The sequence below is a fragment of the Anomaloglossus baeobatrachus genome, chromosome 2 (assembly GCF_048569485.1).
Source record: "Anomaloglossus baeobatrachus isolate aAnoBae1 chromosome 2, aAnoBae1.hap1, whole genome shotgun sequence".
Classification (NCBI taxonomy): domain Eukaryota; kingdom Metazoa; phylum Chordata; class Amphibia; order Anura; family Aromobatidae; genus Anomaloglossus; species Anomaloglossus baeobatrachus.
In genome coordinates, this window is record NC_134354.1 from 328,190,226 (window position 1) to 328,210,982 (window position 20,757).

A 20,757-nucleotide genomic window follows, 5' to 3' on the forward strand; every position below is an offset into this window, starting at 1 on the left:
ATTCGGGGATGAGCGGCAGGGGGTACTTGTTTTTTATGGTGATCTGATTCAAACCCCGGTAGTCAATGCATGGGCGTAGGTCACCCTCTTTCTTCTTAACGAAGAAGAAGCCTGCTCCCGCAGGAGAGGAGGATCTCCGGATGAATCCCTTTGCCAGGCTTTCTGTGATGTAGGTAGACATGGCCCTGGTTTCGGCTGGAGACAACGGATATATCCGTCCTCGAGGTGGTGTTGTTCCTGGGAGCAGGTCGATGGCGCAATCGTCGGGACGGTGTGGCGGAAGTACCTCAGACTCCTTCTTGTCAAAAACGTCTGCGAAGGACCAATAGGCCGAGGGCAGTTCCGGTAGGTTCTCTGGAACCGGAGGTCGTCGGATGGGTTGTATAGACTTCAGACACCTCTCATGACAGGCGGAGCCCCATCGGGTGATTTCGCCAGTGCCCCAGCTGACTGATGGTTCGTGTGTCCGCAACCAGGGAAGTCCCAGCAGGATTTGATGGGACATGTGTGGAAGGACGTAGAGAGCGATGTTCTCGGTGTGCAGGGCACCGATACGCAGTTCGACCGGCCTGGTGACCCAGGAGATGGTATCAGCGAGGGGTCTCCCATCCACAGAGGCAATCACTAGGGGCTTATCGAGTAGAGTAACAGGCAACTGGTACTTGTCCACCGTGGCCTGCTGGATGAAATTGCCTGCTGCTTCAGAGTCGAGGTATGCCTCAGCCGTGAAGCGCGTCTCTCCCGCTGACACTTGCACGGTCCACATAACCGGGTCTGAGAGAGTCCCAGCACCTAGGGTGGCCTCTCCTACCAACCCTAGGCTTTGGAGTTTCCCGGCCTCTCTGGACAGGAGCGTAGCAGGTGTGTGTCCTCTCCGCAGTAAAAACAGAGACCCTTGGCGAGCCGCTCTGCTCGACGTTGTTCAGACCGCCGTACTCGGTCAATCTGCATGGGCTCGTGGACGGGAATCCCAGCTGTTGATGACTGAGGTACGGAGGGCTTCCGTGGAGGAGAGGAATGCCGTACCGGACGTCTCTCACGAGATAGCTCTTTGGAGCGCTCCTGAAAACGAATGTCCACTCGAGTTGCTAGGGCAATCAGGGCATCTAGGGTGGAGGGCACGTCACGACCCGCCAACTCGTCTTTGATGCGACTCGAGAGTCCTTCCCAGAAGGCGGCTGTTAGGGCCTCATTATTCCACCCGAGTTCTGAAGCCAAAGTGCGGAAACGGATGGCATATTGGCCTACCGTCAGTGTTCCTTGACGTAAGCGGAGAAGGGATGAAGCAGACGCAGAGGCGCGTCCCGGCTCGTCAAAGGTGCTGCGAAAGGCCTGCAGGAACTCTTGAAGGTCCTTGGTCATAGGGTCCTCCTTCTCCCACAAGGGGTTCATCCACGCCAGTGCCTCGCCCTCTAGGTGAGACATGATGAAGGCGACCTTGGCTTGGTCGGAGGCAAACAAATGTGGCAGCTGCGTGAAATGAAGGGAGCATTGGTTTATGAAGCCCCTGCAGGTCTTGGGATCTCCGGCATAACGAGGTGGTGAAGCCAAACGGAGTCGGGAAGCATCCGAAGAGGCTGCCACGGGTGCGGGAGCCGTGGATTGACTAGTGGAGGCCCGGAATGTTGAAGGCGTAACTGCCGCTTGTAATGTGTACAGGCGGGTGTCCACGGAAGTCATAAAGTCCAACATGCGGGTCTGGACTTCACGCTGGCGTTGGAGTTCCTCTTGCAAGGCCGCTAGTGCTGCAGCGGGATCCATGGCCTGATCTTACTGTCAGGGCCAGGCGGTCGGGCAGACCCAGGAGGTGGATCCACTGGTCCGAACTCTAAGATGGTGGTAAGGAGTCCGGTAGCTGAAGCACTATGGGCAGCAGAACAGTCCGTGCAAGTGAGTGTAACGGAGAAGTCCCTGGGACCACGGAGTCACAGATGGTAGTCCGGGTGACGTAGCTCAGGTTCGGAAGCCGAGATGAGGTCAGGCGGGGTCCGGAACCTTTGGAGCGAGATGACGGGTCACCGCAGGGATCCGAGATGGTACGGACTGTCAGATGGCAGACGGACAGCGTGCGGGGTTCGGGATTCAGCAGGACCGGATGCCGAGGCAGGATCAGCTCTAGAAGAGAGATACGTGAGTATGGCAAGGAGACACAAGGAGACCTGACTCCTAGCTTGGAAAACACGAAGATCAGGCCCCGCCCCCTTGGACAATAAACCCTTATATACCCTGTACCTGTTTAGCTTCATTTCCTGTTAATGGACGCTGGCCCTTTAAGAAAGGGTCAGTGACCGCAGCGCGCGCCCTAATGCGCATGCGCGCTGCCCGGGTGCCAGAAGCCAGGGAAGGAAGCTGAGGGGAGGACGCAGGGGAGCCGGCCAGGGCCTGGGAAGCCGTCAGACGCCGGGATCGGAGGCCAGGGAACCTGGGAAGGACGGGCACCGGAGGCTGGAGAGCGGGGAGCGTGGCAGGTGAGCCGGGGAGCGGGGCTGAGGACCCGGGGAGCGGGGCAGAGGACCCGGGGAGGGGAGCCGAGGACCCGGGGAGCGTGACAATACAAAACAGTGCAGGAAAAGGACAGAGACCACCAGCCGGGTGGGGGATCCCGAACGCAACCGGCCGTGGCACCGGCCACCATCACCTCGGTTTACCAGAGACTTGTGTGTTTTACTAACTGTGAGTACACCAGCATCCCCTGCGGTCGTCATCTCCCCTGCACTGAGCCACCGGGTCCCGGGGCCACCATCCTTGCCCACAGAGGGGTTAACAACTTTCTGCACGACATCTCCCCTGGGTGACCCGTAACAGCAGCGGTGGTGTCCCACCTAACCACACACCGTGGGTGGTGTCATGAACTTCATACGGCCCAGCCCGTACATATACGTCCCCCCATTTATTCGGCATGTCCGCGAGACTCCCGAGTCCGGAGACCCTCGAGCCACCACCCCTGAAGGCCCGGATCCGAGCAGCGCCGGCTGCTGGCACGGGGGGGGGGGGGGGGGCACATTATCAGATTATATACCAAAAGCTGCTAATAGATTCCCTTTAAAGAGGTTAGTCAACAGTAACATTTTTCTTTTGGCAAAAAAAACCCAGCTTAATTTACTGTTGGACAGACCGCTTAACCATCAAGTTAGATCCTGTAGACTGTGAGCCCTCACGGGCAGGGTCCTCTCTCCTCATATACCAGTCTGTTTTGTATTGTTATTGATTGTTGTACATATACCCGCTTTCGCTTGTAAAGCGCCATGGAATAAATGGCGCTATAATAATAAACAATAATAATAATAACCACATGTGGCTATCAGGAACTCTAGCTGGAAGCAGCGGCAGATTCTATTACATAGCTATGAAAGAGTTGTCACACCAGCACTGTAACGTGGCACTATGTTGCACGGTTAGCAGTATTTTTCTGGCACTAGATCAGCACTTTCTAACAAATTTTGCACCATTTGGGATTCCATCAAATTTACACAACTATGTGATAACACAATAAAACTATGACCACTCCATTACTTTGCACCAGTCCTGCAGCTGGTCACGGTCATACATTATTTACATGACCTCTGCAGTCAATCACTGGCAGCAGCAGTCATGAGCATGCCAGCATTACTGCTTAGGTTGCAAATGTCACAGTGACATCAGAGGGGAGCAGCAGAGTGAGGGTGCTGGAATGGAGGGGAATCTGAAAGGAGAGTTATGGTTATTTTATAACATTATCATGCTATTATGCAAATTTCCTAAAATCACAGAAAAAGCCCTTCAATGTGGCTAGAGCAAAATTTATATACCATTAGGTTGATGAGGAAAAAAAGATTAAAATACCTCGACCAGGGGCGTAACTACCGCGGTAGCAGGGGTCGCGATTGCGACCGGGCCCGCAGGTTAGGGGCCCGCGCTGCAGATCAGCAGCCGCTCCTGTCAGTGAGAGCGGTTCCTGCATTTTCAGTAGCAGCGGCCGGGCAGCGTGAGCTCTGCCCCCTCCAGTCTCTGCACGTGAGTACTGTACACTGTGCTGCCGGCCTCTGCAGGAGATATAACAGGTGAGGGCAGCAGCGCAGGCTGTATATACTCTGCTTCCCTTCCATCGCTCTGTGCAGTCACCGACAGCGTCTGATTGTTTATTTACTGATGTGCGACCATGTGGAGAGGGGTGAGCTGTGGCAGGAAAGTGCATCTGACCTTCTTTACGTTCTATGTTATCTTAATGTAATAATGTATGCTGCTTTGGACACTTTGGGATTTGGGGGGGGATGAGGCTGATCAGGTGATGGGGGCCAGCCCACAGAATCAGGCACAATGTGAGCAGAGGGGGGGGGGGAGTGTTTGCAGCAGTTTGATGAAAGCCGCACAGCCAGGTCCTGTATCTAAATCCAGCTAAATTACTGTGCACTGCTCTGCTACATACACAGAAGACCTTGTGCACACGTGGCTTTTTTCATGCGTTTTTCCTTGCTTTTTTAATCTATAAAAGCAAGGAAAAATCATCTCAGCAAAGTCTGAGAATCCTGACTTGCTGTGCCCACGCTGTTTTCTTGCAGTTTTTGTTGCTGAAAATAGAAGCAGCGTGTCAGTTGTTTCTGCATTTTTTTCCTGCTTTTTAACCAATTGACTTCAATGGAGTCAGTGAAAAATGCAGGAAAAAACGCATGTGTAATGCCCACGTTGAATATTTGTGTGTTATATGCTTTATTTGACGTCACTGGGGCTCCCTGCAGCCATTTCCTTATCTCAGTCTTTACTGCAGGACATTACTTCTGGGAAGTCCAGTGATATCACAAGGTGAATCGAGTTCATGCCTGCGGATCACTGGGGTGTCCTGCAGATCCGCCGCCATGAACTCAGTTCACCTTGTGATGTCACCAGGGTTTCCTGCACCTAGGCCTTGTGGTCTTTACCACGGGACCTTGTTGCAGGGAACTCTTGTGATGGAGGTGCCCTGGTTTGTGAGGCGATCCATACTTCAGGAAACCGGGGTCATCATGATGATGACCCAGGGTTGCCATGGCAGTGATCGGATCCCTGTGATTGCACTACAGGGACCCGATCGCCAGAGAGGGGTAAGCGATTCCTCTCCCTGCCTTCTGAATGTAGCAATCACATTGATTGCAGCATTTAGAGGGTTAAACTGCCAAGAGCGGCACGGGTACTGCTCCTGGCAGCGAGAGCCAGGACCTGGCGACCGCGGGGGTACAGCGCTTGAACCCCCATGATTGCCATGACTAAAAAACGCTCAAAAAGAAGTAGGTGAAAAAACACGCAAACGCAATAAAAAATGCTCATTTTTTTCAGTTGCTTTTTTTTGTTCCAAACATGCGTTTTTTATGTGCAGATTTTCTGCACATAAAAACGCAATGTGAGCACATGGCCTAAAGTAGATTTGATGCAGTATGTCCTGGGAGGGTGCTTTATCTTTACAATACGTGAGCTGACTTCAGCAGCCAATAGTTGGTGGTTGGGGTGAGGAGAGCAGGCAGGGGCCTAACAATCACAGACGCAGAGATTGTTACCAGGCCCAAAGGTACAGGGGACACGCCGACCCCAGCTCCTACTTCAGCTGGATGAGCGTCTGAGGGCTAAAATGCATCACAGCACATAGACCCGCTAGGTCCCTGCACTGCGATACACGCTGCCGGGCAAACAGTGGCTGGCAGCTGACGTCCATACCGTGACTGGGGGCAGAGCATGGTAGTACTGTCATGCTCTATAGCACGCACTCCGATGTCAGCTGCAGGCCACTCCGCGCTCGCTACAGAGGACACTTGGTGATGTGGGAGCAGAGGCTAGATGAGTAGAATTTTTTTAAAATTATTTATATTTTTTTAATTATGCATTAGAGACAGGACAGGATTTAAAACGCTACAGGTGCCCATTCATCTGACCAACATCCGGAGGGGGGCCCAGGTCCAACTTTCGCACCGGGGCCCATCACACTCTAGTTACGCCACTGACCTCGACCATTACTGAGACGAATTCCTCCAAGAGGTCGACTAGACATAGCTCCTTGATCCCAGACTGTGAATTCCACACATGCTTCAGTCAGATCCTCCATCCGAAAACCATCATATACCATAGTGTGATTGTACATTGGCCGTAAACTACGTGAAATAACTCGGGTGCGCTGAATACTTGAGGGACTGTCATCCGGGAGCACACAGCTATATAGAGGTAGTTAAAGCATAAGTTAATGCACCGCAGGCTAATACGCTAAACTCTGACACCATTTGCAAATATAATATAAAACCCCCTCCAACTATTTATCAGACATTAAACTAGATATTATCAATGTAAATAGTAGAAATCAAAATGTAATTTCTAATGTTACTGTACCATTTTACGAATGAACTTATGTTCCCAGCTTTATGAGGAACAAGCTGTTGTGCCTCCTTCACCCAAATATGCAGTTCTCCAGAGGGTGGAAGTCCTAAACCTGCCATTATTAAAAAATGTGGCAATGTAATAGTAAGTTGACCCATGTTCAATCCAATTGAAAACAAAAAATGAGTACAAATTCACACAATACCTACAGTGAATCTGCTTTTAATATGTCTCTGGACAAATGGCAAACTTTACCTTACCAAAAATGTTACTCAGCTGATGTATTTTCCTAAGGGTATTTGCAAACATGGCGTTTATTTGATGAGGTCAAAAGCCAGAGAGTTTTTTACTGGGAACTGATTCCAGAAAAGCTCCTTCTTTGAAGAGTTTTGTGTTTTTGGAGATGTTTTTCCTAGAGAGTTTTTTTTGCAGCCATTTGAATAGACAGTGTTTGGTTTGGAATATTTCCAAAAAAAGTGACATGTACTTTCTCTTCTCCCTCCAGGCATTATAAAAACCTGATGCAGAAGAAAAAATGCTCAAAAGACTGAACATATGAACCGCAATTTGTTTTACAATAGCAATTAACAAGGAGCAAGTTTCAGCTGTTTTTGAGTGATTTCTCAGGCCTAAAACACACTTCCCAAAAAAAACGTCCGTGTGACACGGTCCGTTTTTTGGGTCCGTGTTCCATTTTTTTGGGGCGTTTCTCCGGTACGTATGGCATACGTGATGGCGTATGCGAGCCGTGTGTATGTGTAAAATGTCCGTGTTTGTGTGTAAAATGCCCGTGTATGTGTACGTGGAATGTCCGTGTGGAATGTCCGTTTGTGTGTTGCACAATGTCGTTGATACATGTCGGCTGACAGCAGATAGAGTTGCGCGATGAGAATGAACTCGGGTGAACTTCACCCGACTTCATTGTCATGCCGCGGCTCTGTCTGTGTGACCGCTAATCCCCCGAGTGACTGAAGTGAGCAGCCCTCTCTCTTACTTACCGCTCCCCGATCACCAGCACGGCGAGGAACAGCTGTGCAGAGAATGCGCGGCAACAATTACTTTGAATATGCCGGCCGCTCATTAATCAATCTCGTATTCCCGGCTTTCCCCACCCACCGGCGCCTATGATTGGTTGCAGTCAGAGACGCCCCCCACGCTGAGTGACAGCTGTCTCACTGCACCCAATCACAGCAGCCTTTGGGCGTGTCTATACTGTGCAGTAAAATAAATAAATAAATAAATAAATAAATAATTAAAAAAACGGCGTGCGGTCCCCCCCAATTTTAATACCAGCCAGATAAAGCCATACACCTGAAGGCTGGTATTCTCAGGATGGGGAGCCCCACGTTATTTTACTGCACAGTATAGACATGCCCACCGGCTGCTGTGATTGGGTGCAGTGAGACAGCTGTCACTCAGCGTGGGGGGCGTGTCTGACTGCAACCAATCATAGGTGCCGGTGGGTGGGGAAAGCCGGGAATACGAGATTTATTAATGAGCGGCCGGCATATTCAAAGTAATTGTTGCCGCGCATTCTCTGCACAGCTGTTCCTCGCCGCGCTGGTGATCGGGGAGCGGTATGAGCCGGGGGAAGAAAAAAACTGAGCGCCAATGTAAGTATGACTAAGAACAGCAGAAAAAAAGGTAAGTATACTGAATTTAATTAAAAAAAAAATAAAAAAAAGATCGCTAGTGTAAAAACGCACATGCACGAAACGTGCTGAACTTGGCCATACTCCGTGTGCGGTCCATGCAGGCACGGACCCATAGACTTTAGTGGGTCCATGCCTGCGTGCTGCCGGTCAAAAACGGACATGTCGTCCGTGCAGAAAAGCGCACACACGTACTTATCACACGGACACACGTTCCGTGTGATTTTACGTGTGTGTGCCATCTACCATTGAATAACATGGGTCTCCGTGTGTACGTGTCTCCGGTACGTGCAAATACGTACCGCACACGTACAAATTAAACGGATGTGTGTTGCGGGTCTCAGACATCTTTTTTGAGCAAACTCGTTGCGGTACTTTTTTTTCATCAGTTATGCTAAAAAAAATGGTGCAAAAAGAGCCCTCAAAACAATCATTATAAAGATCCTATTACTTTGTATGGGAAAATAATTTGATGTTCAATTGTTCAGGCTCTTGAATGACTTTTAAAGATGCTAAACATTTAAAAGAAGAGAATCCAGAAAAGACGGGAAACAGGTGGCACTCAGTGGCATCAAATGGTAGGTTTATTCAGAATTCATACCAAGGGGTACATGTGGTGGGGGAGGGTGAGGACAGAGATCACAATGCCGGACGACGGCGAGCCGTTTTGCACGTATGTGCTTCCACGGGTCCAGTGATATGAGACGCAAGATTCGTTTCCCTATTAAGGGTAATGCGGATCTTGTGTCATCAAGTGCTTAAAAACATTCTTTTGTTTTTATCAAAAAACACAATCTAGATTTTTTTATAAGAAAACGGACAGGTCATTCTTATCATTCATGCCTAGGGGGCCTAGAGCTTTAAGGTCCATAATCAGTCTGGACTCTTTCTGAAGTAAGAGGCGATGAGTATCGCCTCCTACAGAACAGGGGTTAACCTTTGTGATGCCGGCAAACTTTAACAGGCATGGATTGCCTTTATGACAATCTCGCATGTGCTTAATAAGGTGGGGTGATCCTACTCCAGAGGTAATGGATTTAAAGTGCTCCCTGAACCTGACATAAAGTGGCCTGATTGTCTTCCCTATGTAAAAACGCTTGCACGGGCGTGTACGGGACGGAACAACAATTCGCTGATTTTGTAGCTTATCTGAACTCTACCAACCTATACAACATGTTTTTCACTTTCAATTTTGGGGGTCAGGAATTAGATTTCCTTGACGTCAAGTTGACGGTGAAGGCAGGTATCAACATTAGGGAGATTTTTAGAAAACCTACCGCAGTGAATGCACTACTACATTATAACAGCGCTCACCCGTCCCACACCAGGAGAGCACTTTCTGACAGCCAATTTCTACGTTTAAAAAAGGTTAATAATAACTCCGAAAAATTCAGTGAACAAGCCTCTGAGCTAAAACAACGTTTTATCAGAGCGGGGATACCCCTCCTCAGTAATTAATACCGCCTATGAAAAAACATTATGTGAAAAACAAACGAAAAAATAATAAAAGAGATTCTTTGATCACAAATAGATGCGTTTTTAATTTCAAATTCAGTTCCATGTATGATGCTATAAAATCCAGCATCTGAAAACACTGGCATTTGATAAATAATGATCGGGATCTTACAGATATAGCCGCTAATGGCCCGCTTATTTCCTATAGAGGGAATATAAATCTGGGGGATATATTAGTAAAAAATCGCTATGTCACTAAAAGAGAGAAAACCTGGTTAGATCAGAAAAAAGTCCTAGGTAATTTTAAATGTGGCAATTGCCCCTTTTGTGAATATCGCTGCACGGGTGATACGATAAAAATTGGTCATGAATTCATCAAAATTAACGATTTTATTTCATGTAAAATCAAACTTTTTGGTTTATGTTATTTTTTGCCTGTGGAAGCGTTTTTACATAGGGAAGACAATCAGGCCACTTTATGTCAGGTTAAGGACCTTAAAGCTCTAGGCCCCCTAGGCATGAATGATAAGAATGACCTGTCCGTTTTCTTATAAAAAAAATCTAAAAAAAAATCTAGATTGTGTTTTTTGATAAAAACAAAAAGATAGTATTTCTCCATATATAAAATGTTTTTACACATAAACTCTTGTAACTATTTATAATGTATACCTTTAATTGCAACTGCTGTTGTTCATTTTTTTTTTTTTTTAATGTTTTGTTTATTAAGGCAAAAAAAAGAGAATACATATTCAACAGAAGACACATACTTAAGTAGTATTGGTACGATTGATGCAATTGATACAAAGGCTTCCCTTATGTCTCCATGACACTTAGCACCTGTACAAAATCTGACCTAAAGCTGGGGTCACACATAACGACAACGACAACGACGTCGCTGCAACGTCACCATATTCTGTGACGTAGCAGCGACCATAGATGATCGTTAGTAAGCTGTCAAACATGTTATAAAAAGCAGCAACGGAGCAGCGATCATAGCGACGTCGACGGTCGTTGTGTGGTTTCAGACGTAGCGTAGCGTCCCTGCTGCGGTGTCAAACAAAAGGATTATCAGCTTATCAGCATGGCGCAGCGGGATAGCAGCGTTCAAAAAATGACCTGGAGCATTCAGGAGCGAGCAGCGATTTCGCAGCAGGGGTCTGATCGTTGTTATGTGTCACACATAGCGACGTCGCTGTTGAGGTTGCTGCAACGTCACAGAATATGGTGACGTTGCAGCGACGTCGTTGTCGTTGTCGTTATGTGTGGCACCAGCTTTAGCCAGACATCATTAGGCTTATCCAACAGGCAATAGGGATGATCAATCTAAGTTGTCAGCCTGGTTTCTGGATTAACATGAAACAGTTTTCTAATCTTAAGTAACAAAGGAACTAGAAGAAGAAGAGAAGAGAAGAGGAGGGGGATAGCTTGAGTAAGGGTAAGCGTGGTTGTTTCACCTGAAGTTCAGATAAAAGAGTCGAGTCAGCAATCTCAGGAAACGAATAGAGAGAGGGGATAGAAGAGTCAGGAAGAAAGGGAGCGATTTTGGTCATAGATCTAATCCTACCGTGGACATAATGATCTACAAGCCGTCATTCAACTTGCTGGTGAGAGAGTGAGGCGGCCTGAAGTACACCATGTTGCCTACTGTGAGGTGACAACTAGAAATTGGGGTTTGGACTTATAGGTCTGCCATGCGTTCCATACCTGGAGGAAAGAGAGCATATTTTGACTAGACAGGGCTGAGAGTTCCTCAACATGGTATAATTGATCAATTTTCAGCACAAGCTGCGTGAGAGAGGGAGTTTTCGTTGTGCGCCACAGTTGAGCAATAAGAAGTTTACAAGCTGAGCCCACAAATGAAGCTAGCTTCGAAGTAGCTCTATCTTTGGGCCACATTGGGAAGTTCAGAAGCAAATGTCTAGGGTCTAGAACCCCCTTTTTGCCTGTGAGGTCAAATATTAACTGTGATGCTGTCCGCCAGAAGGTCTGGACCATCGGACATGTCCACCACACGTGCAAATATGTTCCCTTGTCCCTCTCGCAGCGCCAGCATTGATCTGAGGTGGAGGAACTCCACGTACTAGACGAGGTGGGGACAATGTACCATCTCGTTATCACTTTGAAAGAATTCTATTGAACTCTCACACAACACGACGGACCGTGTGAGGCATTGTAAATTTGGCTCGTTTGCAAACCGGTAAATGTAGTACTCAGGTCCCTTTCCCATTTTAGTATATATGCTCTATTCACCACCAGTTTTTTTGTGAGCAGAGTATGGTATAGATTAGAAAGAATTTTCCGGGGGGCCCAGGTTTGCATGCAGTAAGATTCAAATGTAGTTGGAGGTCTGTCGAGATGGGTATGAGGTAATAATGGATGGATCACGTGTTTTAATTTCGTATGATGGTGAAATGTGAGCTTAGAGAGGATGGGATTCGTACACATCTCTTGGTTGGATATCAAAGAGCCATCTACCAAAAGATCAGCCACTGGAACAGTTACGTTGGACAGAAATGTGGACTTCGAGGACGCGGCTTGGTTTACATCTGCGTCAAGTATGTCGGAAACTAGGGTTAAAGGGGAGAGAGGTGGAGCCAACATCTCCCTATTTTCCTTCCATTTTTGCAAAAGAGTTCTCGTTAGTTCGTTCGTAAGGGTTCTTTTATCTTTCCGGTTAGGGGGGGAAAGTAACATAGCTCGCAGAGGGGAGGGGGCTAGATATTCTTCTATAGATATCCACAGTTTACTCGGTGGGTTTCTGATCCAGTCCACCGTTCTGGAGACGACGGCGGCTTTGTAATATAGCGATATATTAGGTAATCCCATGCCCCCTTGATCTTTTGGAAGGTTCAATGTGTGGAAGTTGATTCTCGGTTTAAGTTTGTTCCAAACGTAGTTGGAGATTAAAGCATTACATTGTGAGAGAAATGCTGTGGGAATTGGTATGGGCAACATTTGAAATAGGTAGATAAACTTTGGGAGTATAATGCTTTTAATTAAGTTTTTCCGGCCCATCCACGTAAGAAAGGGAGCCTTCCACGCGGATATTTGTGCGGTAAGATTAGGGAGAAGGGGTTTGTAATTGAGATCAAACAAGGACTTGAAGGTTTTCCCTAGCTTGATGCCAAGGTACGTTATGTGGCTATTTGGCCACTGAAAAGGAAACGAGTTTTGGAGAGACTTAGTAACTTTACTGGAGATATTAATGCTTAATGCTTCTGATTTAGATAGGTTAATTTTGTAGTTAGACCAGTGGCCATATTCCTCTAATAATTTCGTAAAGGCAGGGAAACCCCTCTCCGGTCTAGACATCACCACCAACAAGTCGTCGGCAAAAGCGGCGGACTTATGGTGAATTCCCTGCAGGGTGAACCCCTCAATTTCCCGGTCTTGCTGAATGGCATATAGCAATGGCTCCATGACCAAGACAAAGAGTAGGGGGGATAAGGGGCATCCCTGCCTTGTGCCATTTTTAATGTCAAGGGGGTCAGTAAGAGTATTGTTTATCTTAATCCTGGCCGTGGGGGACGTGTACATCTGTAGAATCGCGCGTGTGGCATTAGGAGGAAAATGGAAAGCCTCCAGCGTTCCCTGCAAGAAGGTCCAGTCCACCCTATCAAACGCCTTCTCGGCGTCCGTTCCCAGCAGCACCAGAGGCAGCTTATGAATCCTGGCGTGTTGCATTAAATTTATTATTCTTAGCGCGTTATCCTTCCCCTCTCTACCCCTAACAAAACCAGATTGTTCTGGAGAGATGAGATCAGGAAGGATATCCGCCACCCGGTTAGCAATTAGACTAGCATATATCTTTAGATCCACATTCAGGAGAGAGATGGGCCTGTAATTTCCACAACACTCCGGATCTTTCCCGTCTTTGTGTATTAATGAAATATGCGCCTCCAGTGCTTGCTTAGGTATGGGGTCGCCGAGTAGCAGAGCGTTGCATGATGCCAGAAGGTGATCCCCCAGGATGTCAAAGAATTTTTTATAATAGATGATGGGAAGGCCATCTGGACCTGGTGCCTTTCCCACGGGGCTTCTGGACAGGATGGACTGAACCTCAGCTCGGGAGAACGTTTTTTCCAGGGACGCCTGTTGTATTTTGGAAAGCTTCGGAAGATTTAATTTAGCTAAGTAGCTTTGTATACCGCATTTCCTCTTGTCTTTCTCCTTTGCCGACTCTTCCGGCCGAATTTGATATAGATTTTTATAGAATCGAAGGAATTCTTCCGAAATTTGGGAATAGTCTTGCGTACATTGGCCCTGAGTGGTTTTAATTACGTGTACAAAAGTGCGAGCCTGTCTTTTCTTTATCAGGGACATCATAAGTTTAGAGGCTTTATCCCCATGTAGGAACATACGGTTCCTCCATCCAAGATAAAATTTTGCCGACTGTTTATTAAGTATATCCCTAAGTTCCACACGTTTCGCAGTCAGTTGTTCTAGTGTCTGTTGGGAAAGAGACTTCTTATGCTGAGCCTCCAGCGTGGCTATCTCAGCATACAAAGTCTGCAGAAACAATTTCCTCTGCTTGTTGAGGTGTGAGGAAATGGAGATCAACTCTCCCCTAATGACCGCCTTATGTGCTTCCCACAACATTGGAGCCGCAATATCTTGTGTCTTGTTCTCTGCAAAATAATTACGGAGACATTCAGAAATGCGCGTCTTATTTTCTTCCGAGGAGAGAATTGATTCATTCAATCTCCAAGTACGATGAAGCCAATACGGCCTCAGGAGTGAGAAACTGACTGAGACATAAGAATGGTCAGAGTAGGGAGTTGACTGGATCTCTGTGTCATTGACATTAGGTAATAGATGTCTAGGTAGAAAAATGTAGTCAAGTCTGTGGTATGATTTATGAGGATTAGAGAAGAATGTATAGTCCCTGGTTGTGGGATGTTGATAACGCCAGATATCTATCAGAGAGAGGGAAAGAAGAGAGCATTTAATCCGAGATAGGTCCCTTAGAGAGAGGTGGCTTTTCTTTGCAGTGGAGTCTAGTTTATGTTCCAAAGCCACGTTAAAATCACCGCAAAGTATTGGGGTACCTTCTGAGAAAGCCCGAAATTTTTTAAGTGTGGAAATCAACCAGCGGATCTGTTTGACATTTGGGGCGTATACATTCCCTAGGGTTACTATAGAGCCGGCTAATATACCCTTGACGAAAATGAACTGTCCCTCTGGGTCAATAACGACATCTCGAGCTAGGAAGGGTATATCTTTAGCAATGGCTATAGAGACCCCTCTAGAACCTTTATGTAGGGAGGGGGCATGGAACCAGGTGTTGTAGTGTGCCTTGCTAAGGTTTGGGATTTTGCCATCTCGGAAATGCGTTTCTTGGAAGAATATCATGTCTGCGTGCTTCTTTTGTAGGCTATGTAAGGTCTGTGACCTTTGTATAGGGGAATTTAACCCATGTGCGTTAAGGCTTATTACCGTAAATACCTTATAATGTGGTGCCATGGTAATACCTGCAGTAGGACCGTCTGCTCTTTTTCCGTCGGGGTGAGTGGACCAGACCTATGACCAAAAGAGGAAAAGAAGAGATAGAAAGAGCAGGGGGTAGAGAGAGATTTAGAGGAAAACAGGGTATTAGTATCAACATTTTCAACTAATTGAAATTCAAACAAAGAAGAGTGTGCATCAAGAGGGAGCAAAAGGCGCGAAACCCCTATAATGACTTCATGTTATAACTAGCATAAACAATAGTGTGCAACAATAGATCCAAACGAAGGTCCCTTCAAGGGGGCTCTCCTTCAGAGTTCATCTGGAGTTTCTTCGCTGCTTTGCATCTGGATCTGTGGGTCTTTGGAGTAAGGCTATGCCAAGGTGTCGGGTCTGGAAGCGTTTGTAGTGTAGATGTCGAACGATGGAGTTCAATCTCCGTGTATTTCTCCAGCGTGATCCCCAGATCTTCACAAATCCGTCTTATCTCCGCAGAAGTTTTGGCTTGGTAGTGTTTTCCATTAGCAGATATAGCGAAGCCAAATGGAAATAACCAGCGGTACGGAAACTGGCGTTGGCGTAACACTGTTGTGAAGGGTTGTAGCAATCTCCTTTTGGTCAGGGTGGTGGAAGCAAGGTCCTGGAAAATCAGAATTTTAGAGCCTTCATGACTTATTGACTCCGCTCCTCTGGCTTTTTTAATAATAAGTTGTTTAACTCGGTAATCCAGGAAGCGGCATATGACATCCCTTGGTGGATCCCCTTGTTTGGGACGGGGTCTCAAAGATCAGTTCCAAAGTTGGAGCAGGGTCAAAGTCAGAGTCCAACAGATCAGAAAAAATGCCCTGTAGGGTCGGGATCAAAGCTTCATTTGCCACCGATTCTGGGAGTCCCTTTAATCTGAGGTTGTTTCGCCTTTCTCTGTTTTCATGATCTTCCAGGATGGCATGAATTTGATTGATGTTGTCCTCCTGTTGGCGAAGACAGGAGATGACAGTGTTGGAAGTGGAGGTTAATGTGGCTTGGGCAGCTTCCAGGGTTTCCACCCTGTGTCCAATTTGGCCGATTTCTTGTTTAATATCTGACAGTTCCCTTGCTACCGGTTCCAGTGCATTCTTGAGGATCCGTTTTATAAAAGATCTTGAGATGGGGAGATTCTTGCTGTTGTCTGCGCCTTCAGTGTCACTTTCGTCGTCATCCATATCTTGTGCATCATTGGTAGACATGCTTTGGGGGCTGCCTGTTTTAGAATCAGCTGTATGCAGATGTTTTTTGAGAAACTTATCGACATCCGCCTGGGTAGTGGTTTTAACTGTTCTGGGCAGAGAGCTGGCTCGAGCGTTGCCAATTTTGACCATGGTAGAGTCAGACATGTGAGGTATTATGCTTGAGAGAATGAATAGTAGGGGTTAGGCCACCCTACTCCCTCCTGACAGCACTGAGTCTAGAACATTGTACGCCCCTAGATAGGGGGAAGGAGGTAGGAAGAGAGTGTCTCTATGCTAGGGGTACTTCAGCGAGACCACTCTCTATAACGACCCCACTATGGGACTTCTCTGGTTGCCTCGGGCCCAGGCAGGTGTGTGGAGCTGGATCCCAAAGGGACCACCTGTCCCTAGCCAAGGTGTGGCAGGCCGATTGTACGGCGACCGAGCTCCCTGTTGTAGGGGGGGCACAGATCTTCCCCTCTTGATTCTTGGTATCTCTGGGATGGAGTGAGTAGGGGGGGTCCCCTTCAACGGCAATCCTTTCCCCCTTCTTCACCCCCACCAGTCCAATTTTCAATATGAGGAGATTTAATCCGGCGTCTCCCCCTCTGCACTGGCCCCTGCAGTCCCTACGGCCCCGCACAGAGTAAGATGGTCGGCTACTGTTCCACGCGTGGGTGCTATGGAGGAGGGGGGGACGCTGGGACGCCAGGTGCTCTCGGCCGGGCCTGTGTGGCCTTGTGGGATGGATTCAGGGCTCACCGGGGGTGTCCGGTGCGTCTGAGGAGCGGGCGCAGGACCGGACCAAGAGGTACCGCTCACTCACCACCAGGTCTTCTCCCCGGGTGCCGCAGGTTTCACTGGAGCGCCGCTCGCAGCCGCCTCGTGACCTCCAGCTCGGTCCCAGGTACTCCTAGCGGCTTCCCCAGGATCCCCCGCAGCCCACCGTCACCTCCGCTCCGGACACGCCGACTAATCTGGTGGATGACGGGACTCACGTTCCCCGCTGGCCGACCGCTGTGCTCCCGCAGCCTGTGAGATCCTCCGGCCCAGCGTGAGCTCCCAAAATGGCGGCGGCGCGTCTCTTGTCGCTTCACTTGGCGGCGTCTCAGCGGTACCTTGATCTGAAGCAGAGGAGGGCGAGGTTAGTCCGGCCCCCAAATCCCGGTTCACACTCCTAGCTCCCGCTGGTGGTCCGTAGGCGTCCTCCGGGAGTCTGCAGTCCTCAGATGTCCCGCTTCCTGGACCCTGCCGCCTTCAGCGGCCTGCCCGGTCCCAGTGCCAGGGGGCTCCCGGAGGGTGACCCAGAGGGGCCAGATGGAAAATAAGGGTCTCTCCTCTCCTGGGGTGTTCTGGGGACGTGGATGGGGGAGCCGGACGGCTGTATTTTCCGACTAGGAGCAGGATGTCCGACGATTGTTCAGGAGCTCCCACATCCACGTCTGCCCTCACCTGCGGCCATCTTGGAACCCTGCTGTTGTTCATTTAAACATATGTAAATGTTTTTAATCATTTGATGACGCAAGATCCGCATTACCCTTAATGGAGACGAATCTTGCGTCTCATATCACTGGACCCGTGGAAGCACATATGTGCAAAACGGCTCGCCGTCGTCCGGCGTTGTGATCTCTGTCCTCACCCTCTCCCACCACCTGCACCCCTTGGTATGAATTCTGAATAAACCTACCATTTGATGCTGCTGAGTGCCACCTGTTTCCCATCTTTTCTGGATTGTTTTACATGACCTACGCCCTGAGATGTGCATCCGGCTCTTATGCTTTCAAGGAATGAACCAGCAGCAGTTTCTCTTTGTGGAAAGCGGTGCCCGGTCTCCTTACCTCTACTGATTTAAAAGAAGAGAGTTGTACATTCTTCAGGTGTTTCCACTAAGAAGCTGGTCAATACTTTACAACAGAAATCAATGAGAAGGATAAAAAGCCGCATAGGCATTTTATCTGGGTTTTTATTTAAAAAAAATGCAAGCATTTTCTTCTTTATTTAATGGATTTAAAAACAGCAGGAAAAGAAACCCCCCAAAACAATAGAAAAAAAAAATGCCAAAAAATACTGGTGGTAAAAGCATTCGGCAAATGACCAAAAATTGGAAAAAACTTGCTTCAGTTTTACAAAACACCAAAGAAAAGGAGGGATCCCTAAAGTTTTTTTGCTTGAATAATAGATGTTTTTGCCCACTGTAAAAAGATGCAGTATGAACATATCTTTTAGACATATCATTTAGTTTTTTAATTTTTTTTAAGCAAATACGGTAATCCTCACCAAAATCCACCTCAAAAACGACTTCAAAAACTCTTGGAAAATTCTTCCCGTTCATATCTATAGGAAATCCACTTTGTTGTTCATTTGTTTATGAAAAGGTTTTTACAAATGGTGGAAAAAAGAAACCTCCAAATTAGGCACTATCCATTCAAAAAGCTTCAAACAATGCTTTCAGAAAAAAAAATCCTAAATTCTTCAAAACCTCTTCGAAACAGCTTGAGGAAAAGAAAAACTTCTCAAAACAGAAGAGTTCCAAAACCAGATTAAGTTTCTTCTTGAAAACTCCTGGTTTTTAACTCTTAAAAAACTTAGTGTGAGCATAGCTTTATAATTCTGGAATAACAAGGGCAGTTTTTGCAGCAAGAGCTAGGAGTCGATTCCATACATACGGACAATATAAATGAAGCATTTATATTAAAAGACTAGCTGTCTGTCGCTTTCCTTGTCTATCTCTGTCTCTTCCCCTGCCTGTCTCTGTATCTCTTTGTCTGTCTGTCTCTCTGTTTCTGTCTGTCTCTGTCTATCTGTCTGTCTCTCTCTCTCTGTCTGTCTGCCTCTTTCCTTGTCTGCTTCTGTCTGTCTCTGACTGTCTGTCTGTCTCTTTCCTTGTCTATCTCTCTGTCTCTTTCCCTGTCTGTCTCTGTATCTCTTTGTCTATCTGTTTCTGTCTGCCTCTCTCTGTCTGTCTCTCTCTGTCTGTCTCTCTCTGTCTGTCTGTCTCTGTCTGTCTGTCTGTCTCTATCAGTGTGCCTCTGTCTGTCTCTCTGTCTGTCTCTATATCAGTCTGTCTGTCTCTCTATCTGTTTGTGTGTCTGTCTCTCTCTGTGTCTGTCTCTGTGTGTCTGTCTATTTCTCTATCTCGCTGTCTGTTTCTCTTTATCCTGTCTCTCTCTGTCTTTTTGTCTGGCTGTCTCTTTGTCTGTCTGTTTTTTTCCCTGACTGCCTTTCTGTCTCTTTCCCTGTCTGTTTGTCTCTGTCTCTCTCCATGTCTGTTTGTCTCTGTCTCTTTCCCTGTCTGTCTCTTTCCCTGTCTGTCTCTTTCCATGTCTGTCTCTTTCCATGTCTGTCTCTTTCCATGTCTGTCTCTTTCCATGTCTGTCTCTTTCCATGTCTGTCTCTGTCTTTCTATGCCTCTTTCTGTCTGTCTGTCTGTCTCTTTCCCTGTCTGCCTCTGTCTGTCTTTTTCCCGTATGTCCTCCCTGTCTGTCTGCCTTTTTTCCCTTTGTGTCTTTATCTGTTTGTCTATTTTCCTGTCTGCCTCTGTCTGTCTCTTTCCCAGTGCATCTTTCTGTCTGTCTCTTTGTCTGTCTGGCTGGCTTTTTTTTCCTATCTGTCTCTGTCTGTTTGTCTCTGTCTCTTTCCCTGTTTGCCTCTTTCTCTGTTTGTCTATGCCTGTCTGTCTCTCAGTCTGTCTCTGTCTGTGTCTGTCTCTCCGGCGACATCAACTACAACCTGTAGTTAGCGGTTTAGCGGACATACAGTACACACACACACACACACACACACACACACATACATAAACACACACACATACACTCAGCTTTATATATTAGATTTATTAGGACATTAAAGAGAACCAACCAGCAGGATTTCATATATAATGTAAAGGCAGGGCTATACTGGTGTTAAGAGGCTAACTATAAACATACCTTTTGTTCTGAGATTGGATGTTTTATTTCAGAAATACGTGCAAGTAAAGTTCTAGCAATGCACTGCTATTTGATTGACAGGTGCAACAGGAAAGGAATATGTGGATCGGGTTTTGCTATCTATTCCCAGCCCTGTCTGATAGCCTGCGCTGGAATTAACGTCTATGATGGTGACAGGGGGAGGAAGGCGAGGCAGGCAGACAGGAGCGGGAATATAAAGCAAAACCCAACCCACATATTCCCTTCCTGTTGCACCTGTCATTCAAATAGCAGTGCATTGTGGGAACTTTACTTGCACATATTTCTGAAATAAAACCTTCAGTCTTAGAACAAAAGGTATGCTTACATTCTGCATCATAGTACCAGTATGGCACTGGCTTTACTTTATAGATGAATATCCTGCTGGTTGGTGCCCTTTAAATGCCTATCTTATACCCAAATCAAATTTATAAAAATTGTTCTTCAGCCCTTTGATATGAAAACTCTATAAATTGCATAAGTCATTGAAAAACTATTACAAACAATGGAAGTAATCAGTTAAATAATGAGTAAAGAAAAAGATAAAACTTACCATCAGCACCCTGAGGAATGAATTTTGCAGCCAAATTAAGCCTTCCTCGACTATACAAAAAATCTGGGGAAAGAGGTGTCTGAGAAAGATATCAGAAGTTATAGCTATACTGTCAGGCTGACGATCTATTATACAATGATGTATTGTACAATGATGCATTGTACAATTACAGTTAGGTCCAGAAA

At 47.0% G+C, this 20,757-nt stretch overlaps 1 protein-coding gene across 2 annotated transcripts in view; it reads right to left on the reverse strand.

Moving 5' to 3' along the window:
• SYTL1 (synaptotagmin like 1) overlaps nucleotides 1-20,757 on the reverse strand; it is a 492,061-nt gene that overhangs the window by 14,561 nt on the left and 456,743 nt on the right. For both annotated transcript variants that reach the window (XM_075335915.1, XM_075335916.1), the window contains exons 12-14: nucleotides 20,573-20,651; nucleotides 6,328-6,427; nucleotides 5,950-6,155 (exon numbers count right to left, since the gene is read on the reverse strand). In XM_075335915.1, coding sequence (XP_075192030.1) covers nucleotides 5,950-6,155; nucleotides 6,328-6,427; nucleotides 20,573-20,651 — 385 coding nt within the window. The remainder of the gene's footprint in view (nucleotides 1-5,949; nucleotides 6,156-6,327; nucleotides 6,428-20,572; nucleotides 20,652-20,757) is intronic.